General features: G+C 36.0%; 1 protein-coding gene across 4 annotated transcripts in view; it reads left to right on the forward strand.

The window, feature by feature from the left end:
• Window positions 1–23,193, forward strand: part of LOC115879935 (titin) — a 125,088-nt gene that overhangs the window by 46,186 nt on the left and 55,709 nt on the right. For all 4 annotated transcript variants that reach the window (XM_030896996.1, XM_030896997.1, XM_030896999.1 and 1 more), the window contains exons 23-25: window positions 612–19,052; window positions 20,497–21,676; window positions 22,814–23,041. In XM_030896996.1, coding sequence (XP_030752856.1) covers window positions 612–19,052; window positions 20,497–21,676; window positions 22,814–23,041 — 19,849 coding nt within the window. The remainder of the gene's footprint in view (window positions 1–611; window positions 19,053–20,496; window positions 21,677–22,813; window positions 23,042–23,193) is intronic.

Consider the following 23,193-nt stretch of genomic DNA (forward strand, 5'->3'; position numbering starts at 1 on the left):
AAAATTATATGAGAGATTTATTTATTATAATTATATATGAGACAGATAACTAATAACTATACTTTCCGATACACTTATTTTAAGAAGTTTTTGATCATTTAGATAAAAGTTTGAAATTTAAATTTAGGCAGAATCGTAATAGTTTTTTTATAATAAAAAAACATTGGTTAACACAATGTAATGTTTTATACCAAATTTAGTTTCAATATTTCCTGTGGTTCAAATACTGTCAAAAATAATCTAGAATATAAATTATGCATTTTCCCACCAATAATATGATTTGTTGTGTATTTTACAAACCTAGTGCTGCAATGACATGGCATTGAAACATTGAAATAAAAAATAATATTTTTTAAGTTATAAATAAAACTGATTTAAACAAAGAAAGGTTTCTAAGTACAGTACACTTTAAAGTTTAACTTTCTTTAACACCATCAAAACCATTTAAAAATAATCAATTGCCACCATGCAACACTAGTTGTAGTGATATTTTGTCTTAAAGGTAAACTGTGTATATTTTTTTACCAAATTTTATATATCATTTGAACCAGTATGGGTTACTTCAAAAGGTAGGTTTACTATACACAAGTAACCCAAATAAAAACTTCTAGGGCGTTCGGGAACATACCGAAAAACTGCTTCTACCGATGTCGGTTCAGAACAAGATACAAGTACACAATTGTCAAAACAACAATACGGACCGTCAGTATCCGGAGGTGTGGGCAAAACCACCCTCCAATTTGTACCAGGTTCCAAGGGTGGTCAGCCACTAGAACCCAACGATTTACCAACGGGAGACGAGAATCTTCCTTGGAGGCGCCCAGGAAAAGTTAGACCTCAAATGATAGATTTTCAAGAGCAACAACAAAGATTAAAACAGGTTCAGCCGTGGACCGAGGAGCCTATAGTACTAAAGAAAGCGAAAATTGAGCGTAAAGAACCCGTCAGGGAACACATCGAGGAGGTACATCTTAAACCTAGTGTACCTGTCCAAAAGGAAATCCCACACGCAACACTCGAAAGCGTAGACTTAAAACACGTTCCAGAAATACAAAAAATACCAGTAGTTCCACAAGAACCCGTAGTTACGCAATGGAAAAAGCCCATACACCATCCAGAAACTCTTGAAAAGCAAGATTCCGTCGAAATTGACATCGATACAGTCATAACCAAGAAACCTCAGCATATTATCAAAACTGCAGGTCCTCAGCCTCAACAAGCTAAAATAATCCCTTGGATCGACGAGAAAATCACTCTCAAATCAGCTCCAAAGGACCAAATTGCAAAACTGAAAGACATTCCGAAAGAAAGACTTGAAGAAGTTGTCCTCAAACAAGTAACATTAGAAGAGATTCAGGCACTAAAACTTGCTAAATTGGAACAGCCCAGACAGCCTGGAGAACCAGTTCCATGGACCGAAGAAGATATCGACCTTAAACCGACTCCACAAGAAAAGAAAGAAATCCCTAAAGAAAAGCTCGAGGAAGTTCATCTTAGACCTGTAGTTCTACCTGATTTAGAAGAATTAAAGTTGATTCCTTTGCGACTGCCTGGTGAGCCAGTACCTTGGACTGAAGAGGAAATCAGCCTGAAGCATACTCTTCCAGAGAAAAAGGAAATTCCTAAAGAAACCCTGGAAGAGGTAACACTAAAACCTGTTTCTAAAGTACCTGAAGGCTTTGAGGAAGGTCATGTACCTCATGTGGCTGAGCGAAAACCAGGCGAACTCGTACCTTGGACAGAGGAAGATATTAGTTTACGACATACTCAACCAGAGAGGAAGGAAATACCTAAACCAGTTTTGGAAGAGGTACCTCTAAAACCTGTGAGTAAAGTACGGGAACCTCTGGAAGAACACTTAGCACACATCGCTGAAAGAAAGCCAGGTGAACCAGTTCCTTGGATAGAGGAGGATATTAGTTTAAAACCTGCAGTTCCCGAAAAGAAAGTCATTCCTAAACCAAGACTTGAGGAAGTTGTTCTTAAACACTCTGACAAAGTACCCGCAGCTAAAGACATACTTCAGCAACCACATTTACAAGAACGAAAACCAGGTGAGCCTATTCCATGGACTGAAGAAGATATTAGTTTGAAACCTACAGTTCCGGAAAAGAAAGTTATTCCCAAACCCGAATTAGAAGACGTTGTCCTAAAACATACCGAAAAAGTACCACAAATTAAGGACGTAAGTCAACCTCAAGCAGTTGAAAGACTTCCTGGCGAACCTGTACCATGGACTGAAGAACCCATTAGTTTAAAACATACTGTTCCAGAAAAACACGTCATTCCAAAGGAACAACTAGAAGAAGTGTCTCTGAAACCGGTTCCTAAAGCACCTGCTGTAAAAGATGTTGAATTCCATCCTGATGTACTTGAAAGAAAACCGGAAGAACCTGTTCCATGGACTGAAGAAGATATTAGTCTCAAATATACCACAGTACAGAAGAAAGAAATTTCTAAAGAAACTTTACCAGTCGTAAAATTAAAATCGACATCAAAAGAAGAAATTATACAGGAAACTAAAGCCGGAGAAGCTGTTACCATAACAGAAAAACAAATAAAACAACAAGAGATATCTAAAGCTCATATTCAACATACTGAAGACTCAACTCTGTTGGGTGTGGAGGAACACAAAATCGAAACAACTGAAAAGAAAATTCAGATTAAAGAGTGGCAAAGAGGTGTAAAAGAGAAGGATTTATTACAACACGTAGAAGATCAAACAGTGTTAGATATAAAAGAGAAGACAGACGAAACTGTAGAGCAACAATTAACACCAAAACCTTGGAAACGAGGACCGAAGCTTATTGAAGAAAAGCCCAAAGAAGTTGAAAAGAAAGAAGAACCTATACCGTGGAATAAACAGGATATTTCGTTAAAGAAAACTACAATTCAAAGAAAAGATATTGCAAAAGAAAAAATCGAGTCTGTAGAATTAAAACCGACGGTACGTGTAGAACAAAAAACAGAAGAACAAATCACAGAAACAGTATCTAAAACTGCAGTTCAAGAAATTAAACATACCGAAGATAAAGCTTTACTTGGAATTCGTGAAAAGACTGAACAAATTACCACAGAATCTAAATTAGAAGTTAAAGGTTGGACAAGAGGAAGAAAGGATGAGGAAAAATTAGTGAAAGTTCCTCTCCAACATGTTGAAGATAGAGCAATATTAGATATTTCTCAACAAGAACAAGTTATCCAGGAGTCTAAGCCCGAGACAAGAACTTGGGCTAGAGGACCAAAACCTACAAAACCAGAAGAAGCCCAACCTGAAATTCCTAAAGCTCCTCTTCAACATGTTGAAGACACAGCAATTTTAAATATATCTCAACAAGAACAAGTTATTCAGGAGTCAAAGCCTGAGGCAAGAGCTTGGGCTAGAGGACCAAAACCAACAAAACCAGATGAAGTTCAACCTGAAATAACTAAAGCTCCTCTTCAACATGTTGAAGATAGGGCAATATTAGATTTGTCTCAACAAGAAAAAGTTACCCAGGAGTCCAAGTCTGAGACCAGAGCTTGGGCTAGAGGACCAAAACCAACTAAACCAGAAGAAGTTCCACTTGAAATTCTTAAAGCCCCTCTTCAACAAGTTGAAGATAAAACAATATTAGGCCTATCTCAAAAGGAAGAAATTACACAAGAATCAAAGCCTGAGACAAGAGCTTGGGCTAGAGGACCAAAACCAACAAAACCAGAGGAAGTTCCACCTGCTCAAGCTCCTCTGCAACACGTTGAAGATAAAACAGTATTAGACTTATCTCGAAAGGAAGAAATTACCCAAGAATCAAGGCCTGAAACAAGAGCTTGGGATAGAGGACCAAAACTATCCAAACCAGAGGAGGAAATTCAACCATCTCAAATTGCACCATCTCAAGTTGTAGATACCTCGTTATTAAAATTAGACCAGCAAACTTCTGAGGTAACGGAAACCAAATTAGAAGAACGATCTTGGAGAAGAGGCAAGAAACCTGTGATAGAACAGAAAGAATTACCGGAAAAAGATGAACAAATACCGTGGAATAAGCAGCCTATTAGCCTCAAGAAAACAACTCGAAAGGAGAAAGAAATTCCAAAAGAAAAAATTGAAGACGTAACCTTAAAACCTATAGCTAAAAAGGAAGAAGTTATTGAACGATTAGAAGAAAAACCAGAAGAGGAATTAGTACCAATTATCGAGCTACCCGGGGAAATCCACAAAACAAAACTTGTAGAGGAAGGCGTGGTTAAAGAAATTATTACTACAAAACGTCTTTTGAAAAAGAGAACTGGTAGTATTGAAGAAACTACTCATATTGTAACACTAGAAGAATCAGGACAATCTCCCCAGACAACTGTTGTAATTGAAGAGAAACCAATACTGAAGAAAGATATTGAACAACCTATATATGTCGTTGAAGAACTTCCTATTAAAGTCCAAGAAACAACAGAAATAATCTCAGGGAAACCCGTACGAACTGTTGAAAAGAAACGTGTAATTCAAACTAAGAAAGGCGATAAAAAAGAAGTTATTGAAATTATTTCCAAACAAAAACCAGGCGAAGTATCTCAAGATACTGTAAAGATTCACGAAAAGCCTTTAGACAAAGCTGAACATTATACTGAACCGAAATATCGCGTGGAGGAATTGCCAGTACAAATTCATGAAACTGTAACCATTGAAGGTGGAAAAATATCGAAACAAGTTATTAAAAAACGTACTATTCAGAAGACCAGAGATGGCAAACATGAAACTACTCAAATTATTACCAGAGAAGAACAAGATAAAGCACCCCATGTTACTGTAAGTACCGAAGAACAACCTTTAGAACCAGAATATGTACCTGAGTTAATTACTGCAGCTGAACTTCCTCTGCAAGTTACAGAAAGTACTGTAATCGTCGATGGAGTACCGAAAACTCAAATAACTAAAACTAGAATTATACGCAAACAGAAAGGCGATAAACAAGAAATCACTCAAATCGTAACCACAGAACAAGAAGACAAACAACCTGAGACGACAGTCACAGTTTTGGAAGACATTAAGAAAAAGAAGCCTGTAATTGAGGGAAAACCAGAGACTGTTCCTTGGACTCAAGAAGAAGTAAAACTTAAACCTGCGAAGCCACAGAAGAGTAAAGTTCCAGAAATAACACCTGAAGAAATCAAACTAAAGCCCTTTAAGGTTTCAGAAACACCTGAGGCTAAACAAGTGGTCATTGAAGAACTTCCTGAGCAAATCCAAATTTCTACAACAGTAGATAAAGGTGTTGTACAGAAGAAAGCAACCAAAACAAGGACAATTAAAAAACGTATTGATGACAAAGAAGAAACTACCCATATTGTAACTGTTATAGAAGAAGGCAAAGCACCTCTTACTACAGTTGTCATCGAAGAAGAAAATATACCGGCAGAAATAGTTGAACAGCCTATTTATATAGTCGAAGAGTTGCCTGAACAAATTAAAGAGAGTACTGTAGTAGAAAAAGGCATTACCAAGAAGAAAATTGAGAAGAAACGTATCTTTGAAACAAAGAAAGGAGACAAAAAGGAAATCACCGAGATAGTTACCACTCAAAAAGGATCTGAACAGCCTGAAACAATCGTTACTATAACCGAAAAACCACTACCAAAAGATGCAATTAAAACAGAACCGCAATTTGTTGTAGAAGAATTACCTGTACAAATTTACGAAACAACTACAATTGATGCAGGTAAAAGCATCAAGCAAGTGGTTAAAAAACGAACATTGCAGAAGGAAAAGGATGACAAAAAAGAAATTATTGAAATTATTACTCGTCAAGATCAAAAGAAGAAACCTGAAGTCACTGTAACAATTTCAGAGCAACCAGTCACCAAAGAAGAGTTAATAGAAGAACCTACACTTACCATTAAGGAACTTCCTGTCCAGATATACGAAACTATAGTAATTGATGAAGGTGTCCCTAAAAAGCAAATAGTTAAGAAGAGAGTAATAGAAAAACAAAAAGGTGATAAAAGGGAAAGGACTGAAATAGTTTCTATTGAACAGGAAGATAAACTACCCGAAACTAAGGTAACTGTAACTGAAGAATTGGTCGAACAGAAGAAACCACGCAGGAAAATCATTCCCGAGGATAAGAAAGAAATTCCTTGGATCGAACAAGTTCAACTTAAGAGAGCTAAACCACAAAAACAAGACATTCCTATAGAAAAACTTGAAGATGTTCGTCTACAACAAGTTCAGAAACCTGTCGAAAAAATAACAGAGCTTCCTGAACAAATTCAAGAGACTACCATTGTTGATAAGGGCATAACCAAGAAACAAGTGACCAAAAAACGAGTTATAACGAAACGCAGAGGTAGTAAAGAAGAAACTACTCAAATAGTAACAGTTGAGGAGGAAGGAAAAACTCCAGAAACTGTTGTTACGGTCGCTGAAGAGCAAATACCAGAAGAAGTATCCGAACAGCCCATATACGTTGTTGAAGAGTTACCACAACAAGTCCATGAATCTATTGTTATCGAAAAAGGAATACCTAAAAAACGCATCGAAAAGAAAAGAGTTATTAAAACTAGAAAGGGTTCGAAACAAGAAATTACTGAAATCGTAACGACGCAACAAGAAGGAAGGAAACCTGAAACTATGGTAAGCATTCAAGAAATAGAGGCACCAAAAGAAGAACTAGTTGAGCATCCAGAATTTATGGTCGAAGAACTTCCCGTGAGAATACAAGAAACTATTGTAATTGTGGATGGAAAGCCTAAGAAAAAGATCGAGAAAAGAAGAACACTTAAAAAGAAAAAAGACGATAAAGAGGAGACGACAGAAATTGTTGTAATTGAAGAAGAAGGTAAGAAACCTGAAACATTTGTTATAACTAAGGAAGATATTGTTACCGAGGAGGTTCCTAAAGAAGAAATAATTGAGTTACCTCAACAAACCCAAGAAATAATAGTTGAAGATAAAGGTATAGAGAAGAAACAGATTTTAAAGAAAAGAACAATCAAGAAAAAGAAAGGAGACAAAGCTGAGACCACCGAAATCTATACCCTCGAGATTGAAGGGCAAGAACCTGAATCTACAGTAGTTGTAACAGAAGAAAAACCAAGTGAAGTAGAAGAGAAACCCAAAAGAAAACTTTTACTTCAACCTACAGAGGAAATACCTTGGACTGAACAAGTAAGTCTGAAGAAGACACCAAAAGTCAAGAAACCCGAAGAAGAAAAACCAGAACAGGGTCATCTTAAGCCAGTTCAAAAGGAAATACTTGAAGAACCCATTACAGTTATAGAAGAACTGCCTGAAGTAATTCAACAACTTACCGTAATCGACAAAGGCGTGGAAAAGAAGCAAATAACAAAGAAAAGGATTATTAAAAAGAAAAAAGGAGACAAAGAAGAAACTACACAGATAACTACGATAGAGGAAGTAGGTAAAGCTCCTGTCACCACAGTAACAATTCAGGAAGAACAACTTACTGAAGATAAGGCACATGAACCACACTACGTTGTCCAAGAGCTTCCTGAAGAAGTATATGAAACAACTGTAATAGAACAAGGCATACCCAAACATAAAGTACAGAAGAAACGTGTTATTAAAACAAGAAAAGGAGGTAAACAAGAAACCACTGAAATTATTACAACAGAGCAAGAAGGAAAACAACCTGAAACTGTTATAACCGTCACAGAAATGGAAGCTCCTCTAGAAAGATTGCCTGAAACTTATGAAGTTTTAGAAGAACTGCCCGTAGAAATACAGGAAACTGTGGTAATTGAAGAAGGGGTTCCTAAGAAACGCGTCGAAAAAAGACGCACAATTAAAAAACGAAAAGACGATAAAGAACAAATTACCCAGATTGTAACAGTTTCTGAAGAAGGTAAACTTGTTGATACATCTGTAATAGTTAAGGAGGAAGAAGCACCATTCGAAGAGGTAGAAAGCACAATCAGCGAAGTTCCAGAACAAGTTCAGGAAATTGAGTATGTCGATCAGGGTATCATCAAGAAAAAGGTACTCAAAAAGAAGGTAATTAAAAAGAAGAAAGGTGATAAAGAGGAAATAACTGAAATATCTACTGTCGAAGAAGAAGGAAAGAAACCCGAAACAACAGTATACGTAACTGAAGAAGCAGTACCAGAGGAAAAGAAACCTAAAAAACAACCTCTTATCGAAGAGAAAGTTGTCCCTTGGACTGAACAGGTTAAACTTAAAAGGGCACCCAAAACAACCAAACCGGTCGCAGAGAAACCGGAGGAAGTCCAACTTAAACCCGTTAAGAAAGAACCAAAACTTCCCGAAGAATTGCCTTTAGTGATAACAGAATTACCAGAGGAAATTCAACAAACCACTGTCGTCGATAAAGGCATTGAAAAGAAACAAACAACGAAAAAGAGAGTAATAAAGAAAAGAAAGGGAGACAAGGAAGAAACAATTCATATATTAACGGTAGAAGAAGAAGGAAAAACTCCTTTGACTACAGTTACTGTCGAAGAATTACAGATACCTGAAGAAAAATCCGAACAACCTATTTACACTGTTTATGAATTACCAGAAGAAGTAAAGGAAACAACTGTTGTAGTTCAAGGCGTGACTAAGAAGAAATTTGAAAAGAAAAGAGTAATTCGAACAAGAAAAGGCGATAAAGAAGAAATAACTAAGATTGTCACTACAGAGCAAGAAGGTAAAAAACCTGAAACGGTGATTACCGTGCAGGAAATTGAGACATCTTTAGAAGAAATACCTGAAGAACTTGAATTTGTAGTGGAAGAACTCCCTGTACAAATTCAAGAAACCGTTGTTGTCGATAAAGGCACACATAAGAAGAAAGTCGTTAAAAAACGTACACTTAAAAAGAAAAAGGATGGAGTTGAGCAAACCACAGAAATTTTAACTGTTGAAGAAGAAGGCAAAAAACCCGAAACAAGTATTGTAGTTTATGAAGAGGCTGTACCGCTCGAAGATACCACTACAACTCCAGTGGTAGAGGAACTTCCAGAAGATATACAAGAAACCACTGTTGTTGATAAAGGCGTTCTTAAGAAAAAGGTCGTTCAAACACGAGTTATCAAGAAGCGGAAAGGTAGCAAAGATGAAAAGACAGAAATTATTACTATTACAGAAGAAGGAAAAGCACCAGAGTTTCAAGTCCTGGTCACTGAAGAAACAGTGCCAAAGGTTAAGAAACCAAAAGTAATTAAACCAAAACCAGAAGAAACTAAAGAGGAATTTACGCTAGTTGAAGAGCTACCTCAACAAGTCCAGGAAACAACTGTAATTGAAAATGGCATAGTAAAGAAGAAATTAACAAAGAAGCGAATTCTTAAGAAGAGAAGAGGTAGTAAAGAAGAAATAACTCAAATAGTCACAGTACAGGATGAAGGTAGAGTACCTCAAACGACAGTGACTATCGAAGAGGAAGAAATTCCTAAAGAACAACCGATTTATGTTGTTGAAGAATTACCAGAACAAATCCTTGAAACTGTTGTTATTGAAAAAGGAATTCCCAAAAAGAAAGTTCAGAAAAAGCGGACAATTAAAACAACTAAAGGTACAAAACAAGAACTAGCAGAAGTTGTTACCATAGAACAAGAAGGTAAAGAACCAGAAACAACAATAACCTATCATGAAATTCAAACTCCCGCAGAGAAGATTCAACCCGAATTTATTGTAGAAGAACTGCCACTTGAGATTAAAGAAACCATAGTAATAGAAGAGGGTGTGCCCAAAAAGAAGGTCTTAAAGAAAAGAACCATTAAAAAGAAAGTGGATGGCAAAGAAAAAATCACAGAAATTATAACGACCGAGGAAGACGGTAAACAACCTGAAATATCTGTCGTTACAAAAGAAGAGGAAAGCAAAGTTGAAGAGCTGAAACCTAAAATTATTGAATTACCTGAGGAAATACAAGAAACAACGGTTGTTGAGAAAGGCATATCTAAGAAAAAGGTACTTAAAAAGAGAATTATCAAAGAACGAAAGGATGGTAAAGATCAAATTACTGAAATAGTTACTGTTGAAGAAGAAGGAAAGAAACCTGAAGTTACTGTCGTAGTTAAAGAGGAGGAGATTCCGGAAGAAAAACTAAAAACTAAAATATTTGAACAAGTACCTGATATCCCTTGGACAGAGCAAGTCAAATTAAAACCAGCTAAGAAAACTCAAAAGAAAATCGGTAAAGATAAGTTGGAGGAAGTTCAGCTTCAGCCAGTAAAGCCTGAACACAAACTGAAAGAGGAAATGACAGTTACAATGGAAGAATTGCCTCAAGAGATTCAAGAAACCACAGTTATCGAAGAGGGTAAACCTAAGAAGAAAATTGTTAAGAAACGCGTTATCAAGAAACGAAAGGGAAGCAAGGAGGAGACAACTCAAATTACTACAGTAGAAGAGGAAGGAAAAGCACCACAGATTACAGTACAACAAGAAGAAAAAGTTATTCCCAAGGATGTTCAAGAGCAGCCTATTTATACAGTCGAAGAATTGCCTGAGCAGGTCTATGAAACAACAGTTGTAGAGAAGGGAGTGCCAAAGAAAAAAGTTGTAAAGAAACGTATAATAAAGACTAGAAAAGGAGACAAAGATGAAATTACTGAAATTGTAACTACTCAAAAAGGCGAGGAAAAGCCTGTAACGGTCGTATCCATACAAGAACAGCCTGCAGTCCCTGAAGAAACTCAGCCTGAGTACGTAGTAGAGGAACTGCCTTTGCAAATTCAAGAAACAGTTGTTGTTGAGGGAGGTATTACGAAAAGGAGAGTACAAAAGAAAAGAACTATTAAGAAAAAGAAGGACGATGGAAAAGAACAAGTTACTGAAATAGTTACAGTTGAAGAAGAAGGAAAGGTAGCACAAACATCGGTAGAAATTCACGAACTAGAGGAGTCTGATATCATCTTTGAAAAACCTCTAATAGAGGAATTGCCTGAGGAAATACAAGAAACAACAGTGGTAGACAAAGGGGTTGTTAAGACGAAACGTCTTAAAAAGAGGGTTATTAAGGCAAGAAAGGGTAGTAAAGATGAAACAACGGAAATTCTTACTGTTGAAGAAGAGGGCAAGAAACCTGAAATAACTGTTACCGTAAAAGAAGAAGAAATTCCAGAAGAAAAACCAAAAGCCACGATATTTGAACAAAAACCAGATATTCCATGGACCGAACAAGTCAAATTGAAGCGTACGAAGAAAACTGAACAGAAAATCATTAAAGATAAGCTAGAAGAAGTTCAACTTCAGCCAGTAAAAATTGAAGAGAAACCTGAAGAACAACCGACTGTTACTATCGAAGAATTGCCTCAAGAAATTCAAGAAACTACGGTGATTGAAGAAGGTCGTCCTAAGAAGAAAATTGTTAAAAAGCGTGTTATTAAAAAGAGAAAGGGTAGCAAGGAAGAGACAACTCAAATTACTACGGTAGAAGAAGAAGGAAAGGCCCCTCAAATAACTGTTGAACAAGAAGAAAAAGAAATACCAGAAGAAGTTCAGGAACAACCTATTTACACAGTAGAAGAATTGCCTGAGCAAGTGTTCGAAACAACAGTTGTGGAAAAAGGAATTCCGAAGAGAAAGGTTGTTAAAAAACGCATCATAAAAACTAGAAAAGGAGATAAACAGGAAATAACTCAAATTTTGACTACACAAAAAGGCGACGAGAAGCCTGAGACTGTCGTGTCTATAGAAGAACAACCTGCTCTACGTGAGGAAATTCAACCTGAGTATATTGTAGAAGAATTGCCGTTACAAATTCAAGAAACAGTTGTAGTTGAAGGAGGTGTAACGAAAAAGAGAGTACAAAAGAAGAGAACAATTAAGAAAAAGAAGGATGATGGAAAAGAACAAGTTACTGAAATTGTAACAGTTGAAGAAGAAGGAAAAGTACCACAAACAACGGTAGAAATTTATGAATCAGGGGAGTCTGATATCACCTTTGAAAAACCTGTAATAGAGGAATTGCCAGAGGAAATACAGGAAACTACAGTTGTAGACAAAGGGGTTGTTAAGAAGAAACTTGTTAAAAAGAGGGTTATTAAGACAAGAAAGGGTAGTAGAGATGAAACAACGGAAATTCTTACTATTGAAGAAGAGGGCAAGAAACCTGAAATAACTGTCACCGTCAAAGAAGAAGAAATTCTAGAAGAACAGACAAAAGCCACGATATTTGAACAAAAACCAGATATTCCATGGACCGAGCAAGTTAAACTAAAACGTACCAAGAAAACTCAAAAGAAAATCGTCAAAGATAAGCTAGAGGAAGTTCAACTTCAACCAGTAAAAACTGAAGAGAAACCCGAAGAAGAACAAACTGTTACTATAGAAGAATTGCCTCAAGAAATCCAAGAGACTACGGTGATTGAAGAAGGTCGTCCTAAGAAGAAAATTGTTAAAAAGCGTGTTATTAAAAAGAGAAAGGGTAGCAAGGAAGAGACAACTCAAATTACTACGGTAGAAGAAGAAGGAAAGGCCCCTCAAATAACTGTTGAACAAGAAGAAAAAGAAATACCAGAAGAAGTTCAGGAACAACCTATTTACACAGTAGAAGAATTACCGGAGCAAGTTTTCGTAACAACAGTTGTTGAAAAAGGAATTCCAAAGAAAAAAGTTGTTAAAAAATGCATCATAAAAACTAGAAAAGGAGATAAAGAGGAAATAACTCAAATTTTGACTACACAAAAAGGCGACGAGAAGCCTGAGACTGTCGTGTCTATAGAAGAACAACCTGCTCTACTTGAAGAAATTCAACCTGAGTATATTGTAGAAGAATTGCCTTTACAAATTCAAGAAACAGTTGTAGTTGAAGGAGGTATAACGAAAAAGCGAGTACAAAAGAAGAGAACAATTAAGAAAAAGAAGGATGATGGAAAAGAACAAGTAACTGAAATTGTGACAGTTGAAGAAGAAGGAAAAGTACCACAAACAACGGTAGAAATTCATGAATTAGAGGAGTCTGATATCACCTTTGAAAAACCTGTAATAGAGGAATTGCCAGAGGAAATACAGGAAACTACAGTTGTAGACAAAGGGGTTGTTAAGAAGAAACTTGTTAAAAAGAGGGTTATTAAGACAAGAAAGGGCAGTAGAGATGAAACAACGGAAATTCTTACCGTTGAAGAAGAGGGCAAGAAACCTGAAATAACTGTCACCGTAAAAGAAGAAGAAATTCTAGAAGAACAGCCAAAAGCCACGATATTTGAACAAAAACCAGACATTCCATGGACCGAGCAAGTTAAACTAAAACGTACCAAGAAAACTCAAAAGAAAATCGTTAAAGATAAGCTAGAGGAAGTTCAACTTCAACCAGTAAAAACTGAAGAGAAACCCGAAGAAGAACAAACTGTTACTATAGAAGAATTGCCTCAAGAAATCCAAGAGACTACGGTGATTGAAGAAGGTCGTCCTAAGAAGAAAATTGTTAAAAAGCGTGTTATTAAAAAGAGAAAGGGTAGCAAGGAAGAGACAACTCAAATTACTACGGTAGAAGAAGAAGGAAAGGCCCCTCAAATAACTGTCGAACAAGAAGAGAAAGAAATACCAGAAGAAGTTCAGGAACAACCTATTTACACAGTAGAAGAATTACCGGAGCAAGTTTTCGAAACAACAGTTGTCGAAAAAGGAATTCCAAAGAAAAAAGTTGTTAAAAAACGCATCATAAAAACTAGAAAAGGAGATAAAGAGGAAATAACTCAAATTTTGACTACACAAAAAGGCGACGAGAAGCTTGAGACTGTCGTGTCTATAGAAGAACAACCTGCTCTACTTGAAGAAATTCAACCTGAGTATATTGTAGAAGAATTGCCTTTACAAATTGAAGAAACAGTTGTAGTTGAAGGAGGTATAACGAAAAAGAGAGTACAAAAGAAGAGAACAATTAAGAAAAAGAAGGATGATGGAAAAGAACAAGTTACTGAAATTGTGACAGTTGAAGAAGAAGGAAAAGTACCACAAACAACGGTCGAAATTCATGAATTAGAGGAGTCTGATATCACCTTTGAAAAACCTGTAATAGAGGAATTGCCAGAGGAAATACAGGAAACTACAGTTGTAGACAAAGGGGTTGTTAAGAAGAAACTTGTTAAAAAGAGGGTTATTAAGACAAGAAAGGGTAGTAGAGATGAAACAACGGAAATTCTTACCGTTGAAGAAGAGGGCAAGAAACCTGAAATAACTGTCACCGTAAAAGAAGAAGAAATTCCAGAAGAAAAGCCAAAAGCCACGATATTTGAACAAAAACCAGATATTCCATGGACCGAGCAAGTTAAACTAAAACGTACTAACAAAACTCAAAAGAAAATCGTTAAAGATAAGCTAGAGGAAGTTCAACTTCAACCAATAAAATCTGAGGAGAAACCTGAAGAAGAACAAACTGTTACTATCGAAGAATTGCCTCAAGAAATCCAAGAAACTACGGTGATTGTAGAAGGTCATCCTAAGAAGAAAATTGTTAAAAAGCGTGTTATTAAAAAGAGAAAGGGTAGCAAGGAAGAGACAACTCAAATTACTACGGTAGAAGAAGAAGGAAAGGCCCCTCAAATAACAGTGGAACAAGAAGAAAAAGAAATACCAGAAGCAGTTCAGGAACAACCTATTTACACAGTAGAAGAATTGCCTGAGCAAGTCTTCGAAACAACAGTTGTGGAAAAAGGAATTTCGAAGAAAAAAGTTGTTAAAAAACGCATCATAAAAACTAGAAAAGGAGATAAAGAGGAAATAACTCAAATTTTGACTACACAAAAAGGCGACGAGAAGCCTGAGACTGTCGTGTCTATAGAAGAACAACCTGCTCTACTTGAAGAAATTCAACCTGAGTATATTGTAGAAGAATTGCCTTTACAAGTACATGAAACAGTTATAGTTGAAAGAGGTGTTACGAAAAAGAAAGTACAGAAAAAACGTACTATTAAGAAAAAGAAGGAGGATGGCAAGGAACAAGTAACTGAAATTGTTACAATTGAAGAGGAAGGCAAAGAACCGCAAACAACAGTCGAAATTTACGAAGTAGAAGAAACTGAAAGTACCTTTGAGAAACCTGTAATTGAGGAACTACCTGAGGAAATACAGGAAACTACAGTAGAAGATAAAGGGGTGATTAAAAAGAAACTTGTCAAGAAGAGGGTTATTAAAACTAGGAAAGGAAGCAAGGACGAAACCACCGAAATTGTAACTGTTGAGGAGGAGGGCCAGAAGCCCACTACTTCCGTTACAGTGTTTGAAACGGAAGTGCCTGAGGTAGAAGCGAAGAAACCTAAAGTGAAAAAGATTAAAAAGGCAAAGAAAACTGAAGAGACTTTGACAACCTCCGAAGGATATCTCTTTGTACCTTCACTAGCAGAAGAGACAGAAGAAGTTCAACCTGAAGATATCATGGATATGGTGCAAGTTGAATTAATCAAAATGCGCCTGGCTAAAGACCTTCCTGATCATGTCTTCGCCGAGGAAGTACCTAAATATGTCGTTGAAGAGTTACCTGAAGAAATTCAGGAAACTATTACTGTGGAGCACGGTGTCCCGAAAAAGTCAATCACGAAAAAACGAGTTATTAAGAAAAGACGCGGTAGCAAGGAAGAAACAACCCATATTGTATCAGTTGAAGAAGAAGGAAAAGTTCCTCACACTACAGTAACAGTAGAGGAATTGACAATTCCTAAAGAACAACCAATTTATACAGTTGAAGAACTACCAGAACAAGTATTTGAAACATCAGTTATAGATGAAGGAATTCGTAAAAAAAGGGTGCAGAAGAAACGCGTTATTAAAACTAGAAAAGGTGACAAACAAGAAGTTACTGAAATCGTCACGACCGAACAGGAAGGTCACAAGCCTGAAGTCACTATATCTGTTATTGAAAGTGAAGTACCGTCAGAATTACCAACTGAAAAAGTTGAGACCGAATACCTTGTAGAAGAGTTGCCAGTTGAAATCCAAGAAACTGTCGTTGTAGATAAAGGTGTTGCTAAACGAAAAGTTCAGAAGAAAAGAACAATTAAAAAGCGTAAAGGTGACAAAGAAGAAACGACTCAAATTATTACTGTAGAAGAAGAAGGAAAGAAACCCGAGATTACTGTAACCATTGAAGAGACCCCTATTCAAGAAAATACATCTTACACTGTTGAAGAAATGCCACTTGAGATTCAGGAGACCACTGTTGTCGATGGTGGTGTGACAAAGAAGAAAGTACTTAAGAAGCGAGTTATTAAAAAGAAGAAAGGAGACAAAGAAGAAAAAACAGAAATCACTACTGTAGAAGAAGAGGGTAAGTTACCCGAAACCACAGTAGTTATAGAGGAAGTACCAATTGTAGAAGAAAAACCTAAAGCCAAAAAGAAACTGAAGGCAAAGAAAATCGAAGAAGTTCCTTGGACTGACGAACTAGTAAAATTAAAACCGACCAAAAAGGCTCCCAAAGAAACAGAAAAACCAGACATTGAGAAAGTTGAGTTGAAGCCTATCGAACTAGAGGAAGCTGAAGAGCCTATATTCAAAGTCGAGGAACTACCGCTAGAAATTAAAGAAACGACCGTTATTGATAAGAGTGGGGTTCCTAGGAAGAAAGTCGTCAAGAAGAGAGTTATCAAGAAACAAAAGGGTGACAAACAAGAACGCACCGAAATCATTACAGTGGAAGAGGAAGGTGAACAACCAAAAACAACGATAGTTATTGAAGAGGTCGCACCAGAACAAGAGGCACCTTTATATATAGTCCAAGAAATGCCAGAACAGATACAGGAAACTGTTGTAATTGAAGAGGGCAAGCCCAAAAAGAAAGTGACCAAAAAAAGGAAAATTATTAAGAAAGATGGAGATAAACGTGAAACAACTGAGATAGTAACAGTTGAAAAAGAGGGCGAGCAACCACAAACTACTGTAACCGTCGAAGAAGACGTGGCACCGATAGAAACTGAAGAAGAAGCTCCGCAGTTTATTGTCGTAGAACTACCAACAGAAATTCAAGAGACTATAGTTATTGAAGAGGGTGTTCCTAAAAAGAAGGTCGTCAAAAGGCGAAAAATCAAGAAACGAAAGGGCGATCAAGACGAGACTACTGAAATTGTTACAGTAGAAGAAGAAGGTAAAAAGCCAGAAACTACTGTTTCGATATTAGAAGAAGCCGCATCTGAAGAAACACCTGAGAAATCGGTCATAGAAGAACTTCCCGAAGAAATTCAGGAAACCACTGTACTGGAACAAGGCAAACCCAAAAAGAAAACCATCAAAAAGAGAAAGATTAAGAAGAAGGAAGGAGGCAAAGAGGAAACTACTGAAATTGTAACTGTGGAAGAAGAAGGAAAACAACCGGAAGTAACTGTTTCGGTTATTGTTGAAACCGTTACCGAAGTCGAGGACACAATAGTATTGAAAGTCGATGAAGAAAAACCCAAGAAACTCAAATCAAGGATAATATTAATTCCAGAAGAAGAAAAACCGGAGTCTATCAAATTAAAACATATAAGCAAACCTGAGAAACCTCAAAAGGCTGAAGTACAAGATTTTGCTTTACCTGTACTGGTTAAACTAAAACCAGTAACAAAGGCTGAACAGCCTGAAGAGGAAGAAGACTTGGAAAAAGTCATTTTGAAACCAGTAGACTTGCCCGAGCTTCAAGAAGCTACACTTGTAGAGAAGAAGAAAAAAGAAAAGAGAAGAAAGAAGGAAGAGGTTATTCTGCCAGAAATACCAGACGCTGAAAAGTACGTTCCTGAAGTTGCCGAGAAAATCGAATTTGAGGAAAAACCTAAAGAAGAAATAGAAACTCCAACTGCACCTTGGAGGAAACCTGTCAGACCCAAGAAAGAACAACCAGTTGAAGAAGTTCCTGGATTAAAGATAGGAAAAGGAAAAATACCGAAACATGAGGACATAATCGAAGATGTTAAACTGAAACCGGTTAAGAGAGACAAACAGGTTGAAGAGACAAGTACTGAAATATCTAAACCTGTTAAACTTCCTAAAGGCGACTACCAGCCAAAAGACTACGAAAAGGGTGAGTTTGAATTTAAACCGAAAGAAAAGGAACCAGTACCTCGACCTGAGCAAGTGACGATCGTTGAGCTTAAACCTTCTGAACTCGAAGAAGAAGTTCATGAACCAGAAGAACCGACAACTTATAAGAGAAAATCCAAAAAGAAAGTTGAGGAGGTACCTGAAGTCAAAGAATGGCCTCGTGGTAAAAGAAAACCGTTACCAGAAGAGCCCCTGGAAGAAATTAAACTTAAACCCATACCTAGAGAAAAACCGGAAGAAGAAGAATTTAAAGTTATTACGGAAGATGTTAAAACTGAAAAACCATACGAGATTCCGGAAGTTGAACACGATGATGAGCTTAAACTCAAACAACCCGGTATTAAGGAAATTACCGAGACAGAAATCAGGAAAATTAAGAAGAAAAAACCGAAACATAAAGAACAACCTGAAGAAGAAGCACCTGAGTTGATTCCTACAAAATTAGAAGACGTAGAAGAAACAGTACAGATACCTGAGATATCTCAAACTGAAATAACTCTTTTAGAAAAGAAAGAGTTACCACAACCGATAGAGAAGCCTGAAGAAGAACAGCCAGAAGATCAGGAAGAATTCAAGAAAGATATTCAAGTACAAATAGTTTCGAAGAAAGTCAAGAAAGAGAAGAAGCGCGTGATTAAGTTTGACGATAGTCAGCCCTTGCCTGAACTAGAAATAATATCACAAAAGAGAACTACGGAGGTTACTGATAAAATTCCTGACGAAGAATTAGTTGAACAGAAAGGATTACGCGAAGAAACTACAGTACAAACATCTATTGTACAGAAAACTATAGGTAGACGGGTTAAATCTAAGGATGTTGCTCCTCGGTTCACTAAACGCGTTGAACCTGTTGTTGCAGAAGAAGGAGAACCCACGAGGTTGGTGGGCAAAATTGAAGGTACTCCTTTCCCAGAAATAACCTGGTACAAAAACGACGAAGTATTTAACACTACAGAACGCGTCACAGTTACGGTACTGGAAGACACGGTCACGTTAGAGTTTTCGAAAGTTGAACCGCAAGATGTCGCTGTGTACTCGTGCAGAGCCAGTAATCCTGCAGGAGTGGCAACGTCGACTGCAAATCTCGTTATTTTAGGTACAGATGTGTGTAGCGACTTTGAAACATTTTTTACTATGATTTTGCATTAAATTAATATAACAATAATGGTTTTAAAGAATGTTCCTTTTTGTAAACGTTCTTTATTCTAAAATTTCCTGCACTATTTTGTATTTTTCTGGCTTAATGTTCTTTATTGCAGTTTAACGTAACCCGAATATGTTTATCGTTTCTTCTTCTGCACTGCGTTTTTTCTGTACGACAATAAAAAACGAATTAGAATTACAGCGAATTGCAATAAAGTGTATTAGACTGCAAAAATAATACACGTGTGTAAGAAGTACTGCTTCAAAAGAAAATATTTGTATTTTCTTTCAAGTTTTGTTAATTAAAAAACTAATATTGTTTTATACCATTGCATGATTTAATCGATGTTACCTATTATTGATGTAAGACTACTTTTTGCTTATATTTAATAATGTTTATCCACAATCATACAATAATTGGAGTTGCTTCTACTCATTTGAAGTGTTTAAAATAATATATTATCCAACTGGTGGGTAAAATAACTTTACTCCACTAGTGGAATAAACCCATACTTTTTGTAATGTTTTCTAAACTTTGCAGGCTGTGAATGGGTAATTTCTTCTTGAGCTTGAGCAAAAATTGCTGTAGGAATACCCATCATCATCATCTTCCTGTATTTTTCTGTGATTTTTAAAAAAATTTGCAAATTCTTATGACATGAGCTCCGACTTTATAATACCATTTTTAAAAATAATGCTTGCTTAATTTTAACTAAATTTATACAGTACGTCCCCGCATTGTTTTTACAAGAGGAAACATTTTTATTAATGATATTTTGAGGAAAATGCATTCTTCATATAAATTTTTAAATTTTTTTAGAGAAAATTAAAAAAAAAACTTAAAAATATAGTTGAATTTTTTCTAAAAGTCGAAACTCGTTTCTATGGTAATATAATTTCGTTTTCATTCTTTAATAGTTTGTTATACAGCAAAAAATATGACGTTAATCAAAATTAATAACCATCTATAAAAGAATAAAATCGAAATTATATTATTATAGAAACGCCTTTTGATTTTTAGGGCTTAGAAAAAATTCAATCAATATTTCATGTTTTTTTTTAATTTACTTTAAAACGGTATGGGAATTTGGAACAGTATAAACGGGATTAACCATTTTAGAATAAACAAACATTTTTATCAAGAATACATTTTTCTCAAAAACTCGAACGTTCTCGTGTTTAAACATTCTTGCGTGGATATAATGCTCCCTAATACACTTTTATAATAAATAATTATTTAAAATAGAATAATAAATAAATATTCTACGCATTTTGATTACTGTTTTGCTCTGTTTTTTTGTAACCCTCCATAATTATTGTTTACAGCTTTCTACTAATCATTTTTAACAGTCCTTTATTATGATTATAAATCAACTAAATTTCTCTGATTTTTACAGAAAAAGAAGAATCAGGTATAGCTCCTCACTTTACGAAACCTCTTAAACCACAAATCGTGGAAGAAACCAACAAGGCACTCCTCCAAGCTACGGTACTAGGTCAACCAAGACCAATCGTCAAATGGTTTAAAGAAGAACAGGAAGTTACATCTCAGCCAGGAAAAATAATAACCTACAATCCCGAAACTGGCGTCACTACGCTAGAAATATTAGAACCGACACCTGAAGATGAGAAAATCTATCGAATAGTGGCTGAGAATAAGTTTGGAACAGCTCAGTGCAGAGCTAATCTTATAGTTTCCAAAGCTGTAGAAGTTACCCAACCAGTCGTGATGCACGCACCCAAAATTATTAAGCCTGTTAAAGCTGTGGTCGCTAAACCATCAGACGAAGTTGTGCTCGAAGCTGAAATTGAAGGACTTCCTAAGCCTAATATTAAATGGTTTAGAAACGGTAAACAAGTAAAACCTGATGATAAGTATGACATAATCGAAGAAGATACTACTACCAAACTTGTTATAAAGAAATCCGTACCAAAGAGACAAAAAGCTGGTAAATATGAAGTACGAGCTGTCAATCCTGCAGGTGAAGCAAAATCTACTAGCACTGTTGTTATAACAGAAGAAGTAAGTGAAACTAAAGCTCCAAGATGGATTCAACCAATTAAACCACAGATAGTTGAAGAAGGGGAAGTGGTGATTATGGAAGCTGTCGTAGAAGCCTATCCTACAGCCTCATTCCAGTGGTACATTAAAGAACTACCGGTAGTCTCAAGTCCCGATATTAGAATCATCACAACAGATAATAAATCAACCCTATTAATCAGCGAAGTCACTCCGGAGTTTGCTGGACCGATTACATGTCGTGCTGAAAATGTTGCTGGATCAGTCACACATACTGCCAGTCTTAATGTGGTAAAGGAGACCCCTTGGGAGGATACTCAAGAACTAGTTTATCCACGATTTGTCAAACCCATTTCGCCTGTGAGTGTCATGGATGGTGAAAAAGTATCATTCAGTTGTGTTGTTGTCGGTAAACCGACGCCAAAGGTACAGTGGTACCACAATGAGCAACCTATTAAAGAAGCAAAGGATGTGGTTATATCACAGGATACTGAAGGAGTATGTACTTTGGCTATTTCAGAAGTATTCCCGGAAAATGCTGGAGTATATACTTGCAGGTAAACTCTACTTACTTGTACAGAGTGGTACCTCGCATACGACGCGAAGGCTCCAAGGAGAACGACAGTTTGTATTGAAATGAAATTTTGTTAGTGTATGTAGCTAAATTCAAAATATTTTTTAATAATAGATCTTAATTAAGTGATAAAAATTAAGGTGGAATTTGCTGAAAATGGAGACTTATACTGAAACAGAGAGAATTGAAATGATGAATTGGTTGTATATTTACCAGCTAATAGACTGCTCCTAATTAATCTAGTCTGGTCTTGTGTTTTTATGGGATATGTTAAAAACAACGGGGTTTACAAAACTCCACAAGCTACTGTCGATTACATGATGAAAGTATTGTGGCTGCCTTTTGAAGTATAACTCTACGTATACCTCTTAATATGAAAAGATCTTTTGAAAAGAGAATAATTTTATGCAGTTAACAAGAAGGGAAGCATTTTGAACATTTAATTTCTTCTAGCTAATTTTTGTTATATAATTATACGTTTTCATATCGAGTTCTAATTCTGTAAAATTTAAAATATGTCTTCAACGTGTATCTATCTCTTTACTGCTGTAGTATTTTGAAGAGACATGATTTCTCCATTAAATATCGGAATAATATACTGGATGTTCCATTTAAAATAAAAGAGTAACTTGCTTTTAAAAGTGACCTATGGTCAATATTACGAATAATTTTATCTCACCTTCTATAACTTTTCCTATCAAATTTTAATTTCATTTGAAGTAAAATAATTGGTTACAGTTTAAATTACCGTTTAGGTAGCTTTTGTTGAAATTTAAAACTTATTTTTAATTTTTAGAAAATAATAAATATGTCAAAAACTTCACATTTTTGTTATATGTTTCTCTAATAAAACCTTACTTTTTTCTAGAATTCGAAAATCAATTGATATTCCTTCACAAAAAACACAACTTTGATTTGTAAATTTTTTTGGGTACACCTGTAGAACTCTATATATTTATAAAATTGCTCTAAATTAACCTACATATGCTCTCAAACTTCACTTCAATACAGACTGTCTGTCATTGGAGCTTCTAAATTCATTGGAGCCTCCGGTTTGTATGAGAGGAGCCACTCTGTAGAACTTCAACAGAACATTTTATAATTAAACTGTTTTTTTCAGAGCTGTTAATAAGATTGGTGAAGCGGTTTGCAAGACATCTTTAATCGTTGAGGCCTACGAATACGTACCTGACTCAGAATTGGGTCATATCACTGGATCAGAAGAAGAACTGCTTGATGACAAGACGATAAGCGAAGGTGGCATTTTGTCAGACGAAGAAGAATTTGCGCCAAGAATTATAACCAAACTTCCCGAGGTGGTCACAACTAAAGATGGCAGTGTTACAAGGTATGATATTGTTTTCTGATACATGACTCTTATGTTTTTTCCTTTGGAATATGAGGTTAACATTCTAAATTATTTATTTTTTGTTGAAGACACAAATCAAGACACTTTTTGTCAGTTCGGAGACGCCGAGAATGTCGCGTTGACAATTTAAT

The sequence above is a fragment of the Sitophilus oryzae genome, unplaced genomic scaffold, assembly GCF_002938485.1.
Source record: "Sitophilus oryzae breed Bouriz unplaced genomic scaffold, Soryzae_2.0 scaffold_1590_pilon_pilon, whole genome shotgun sequence".
NCBI classification, from domain to species: domain Eukaryota; kingdom Metazoa; phylum Arthropoda; class Insecta; order Coleoptera; family Curculionidae; genus Sitophilus; species Sitophilus oryzae.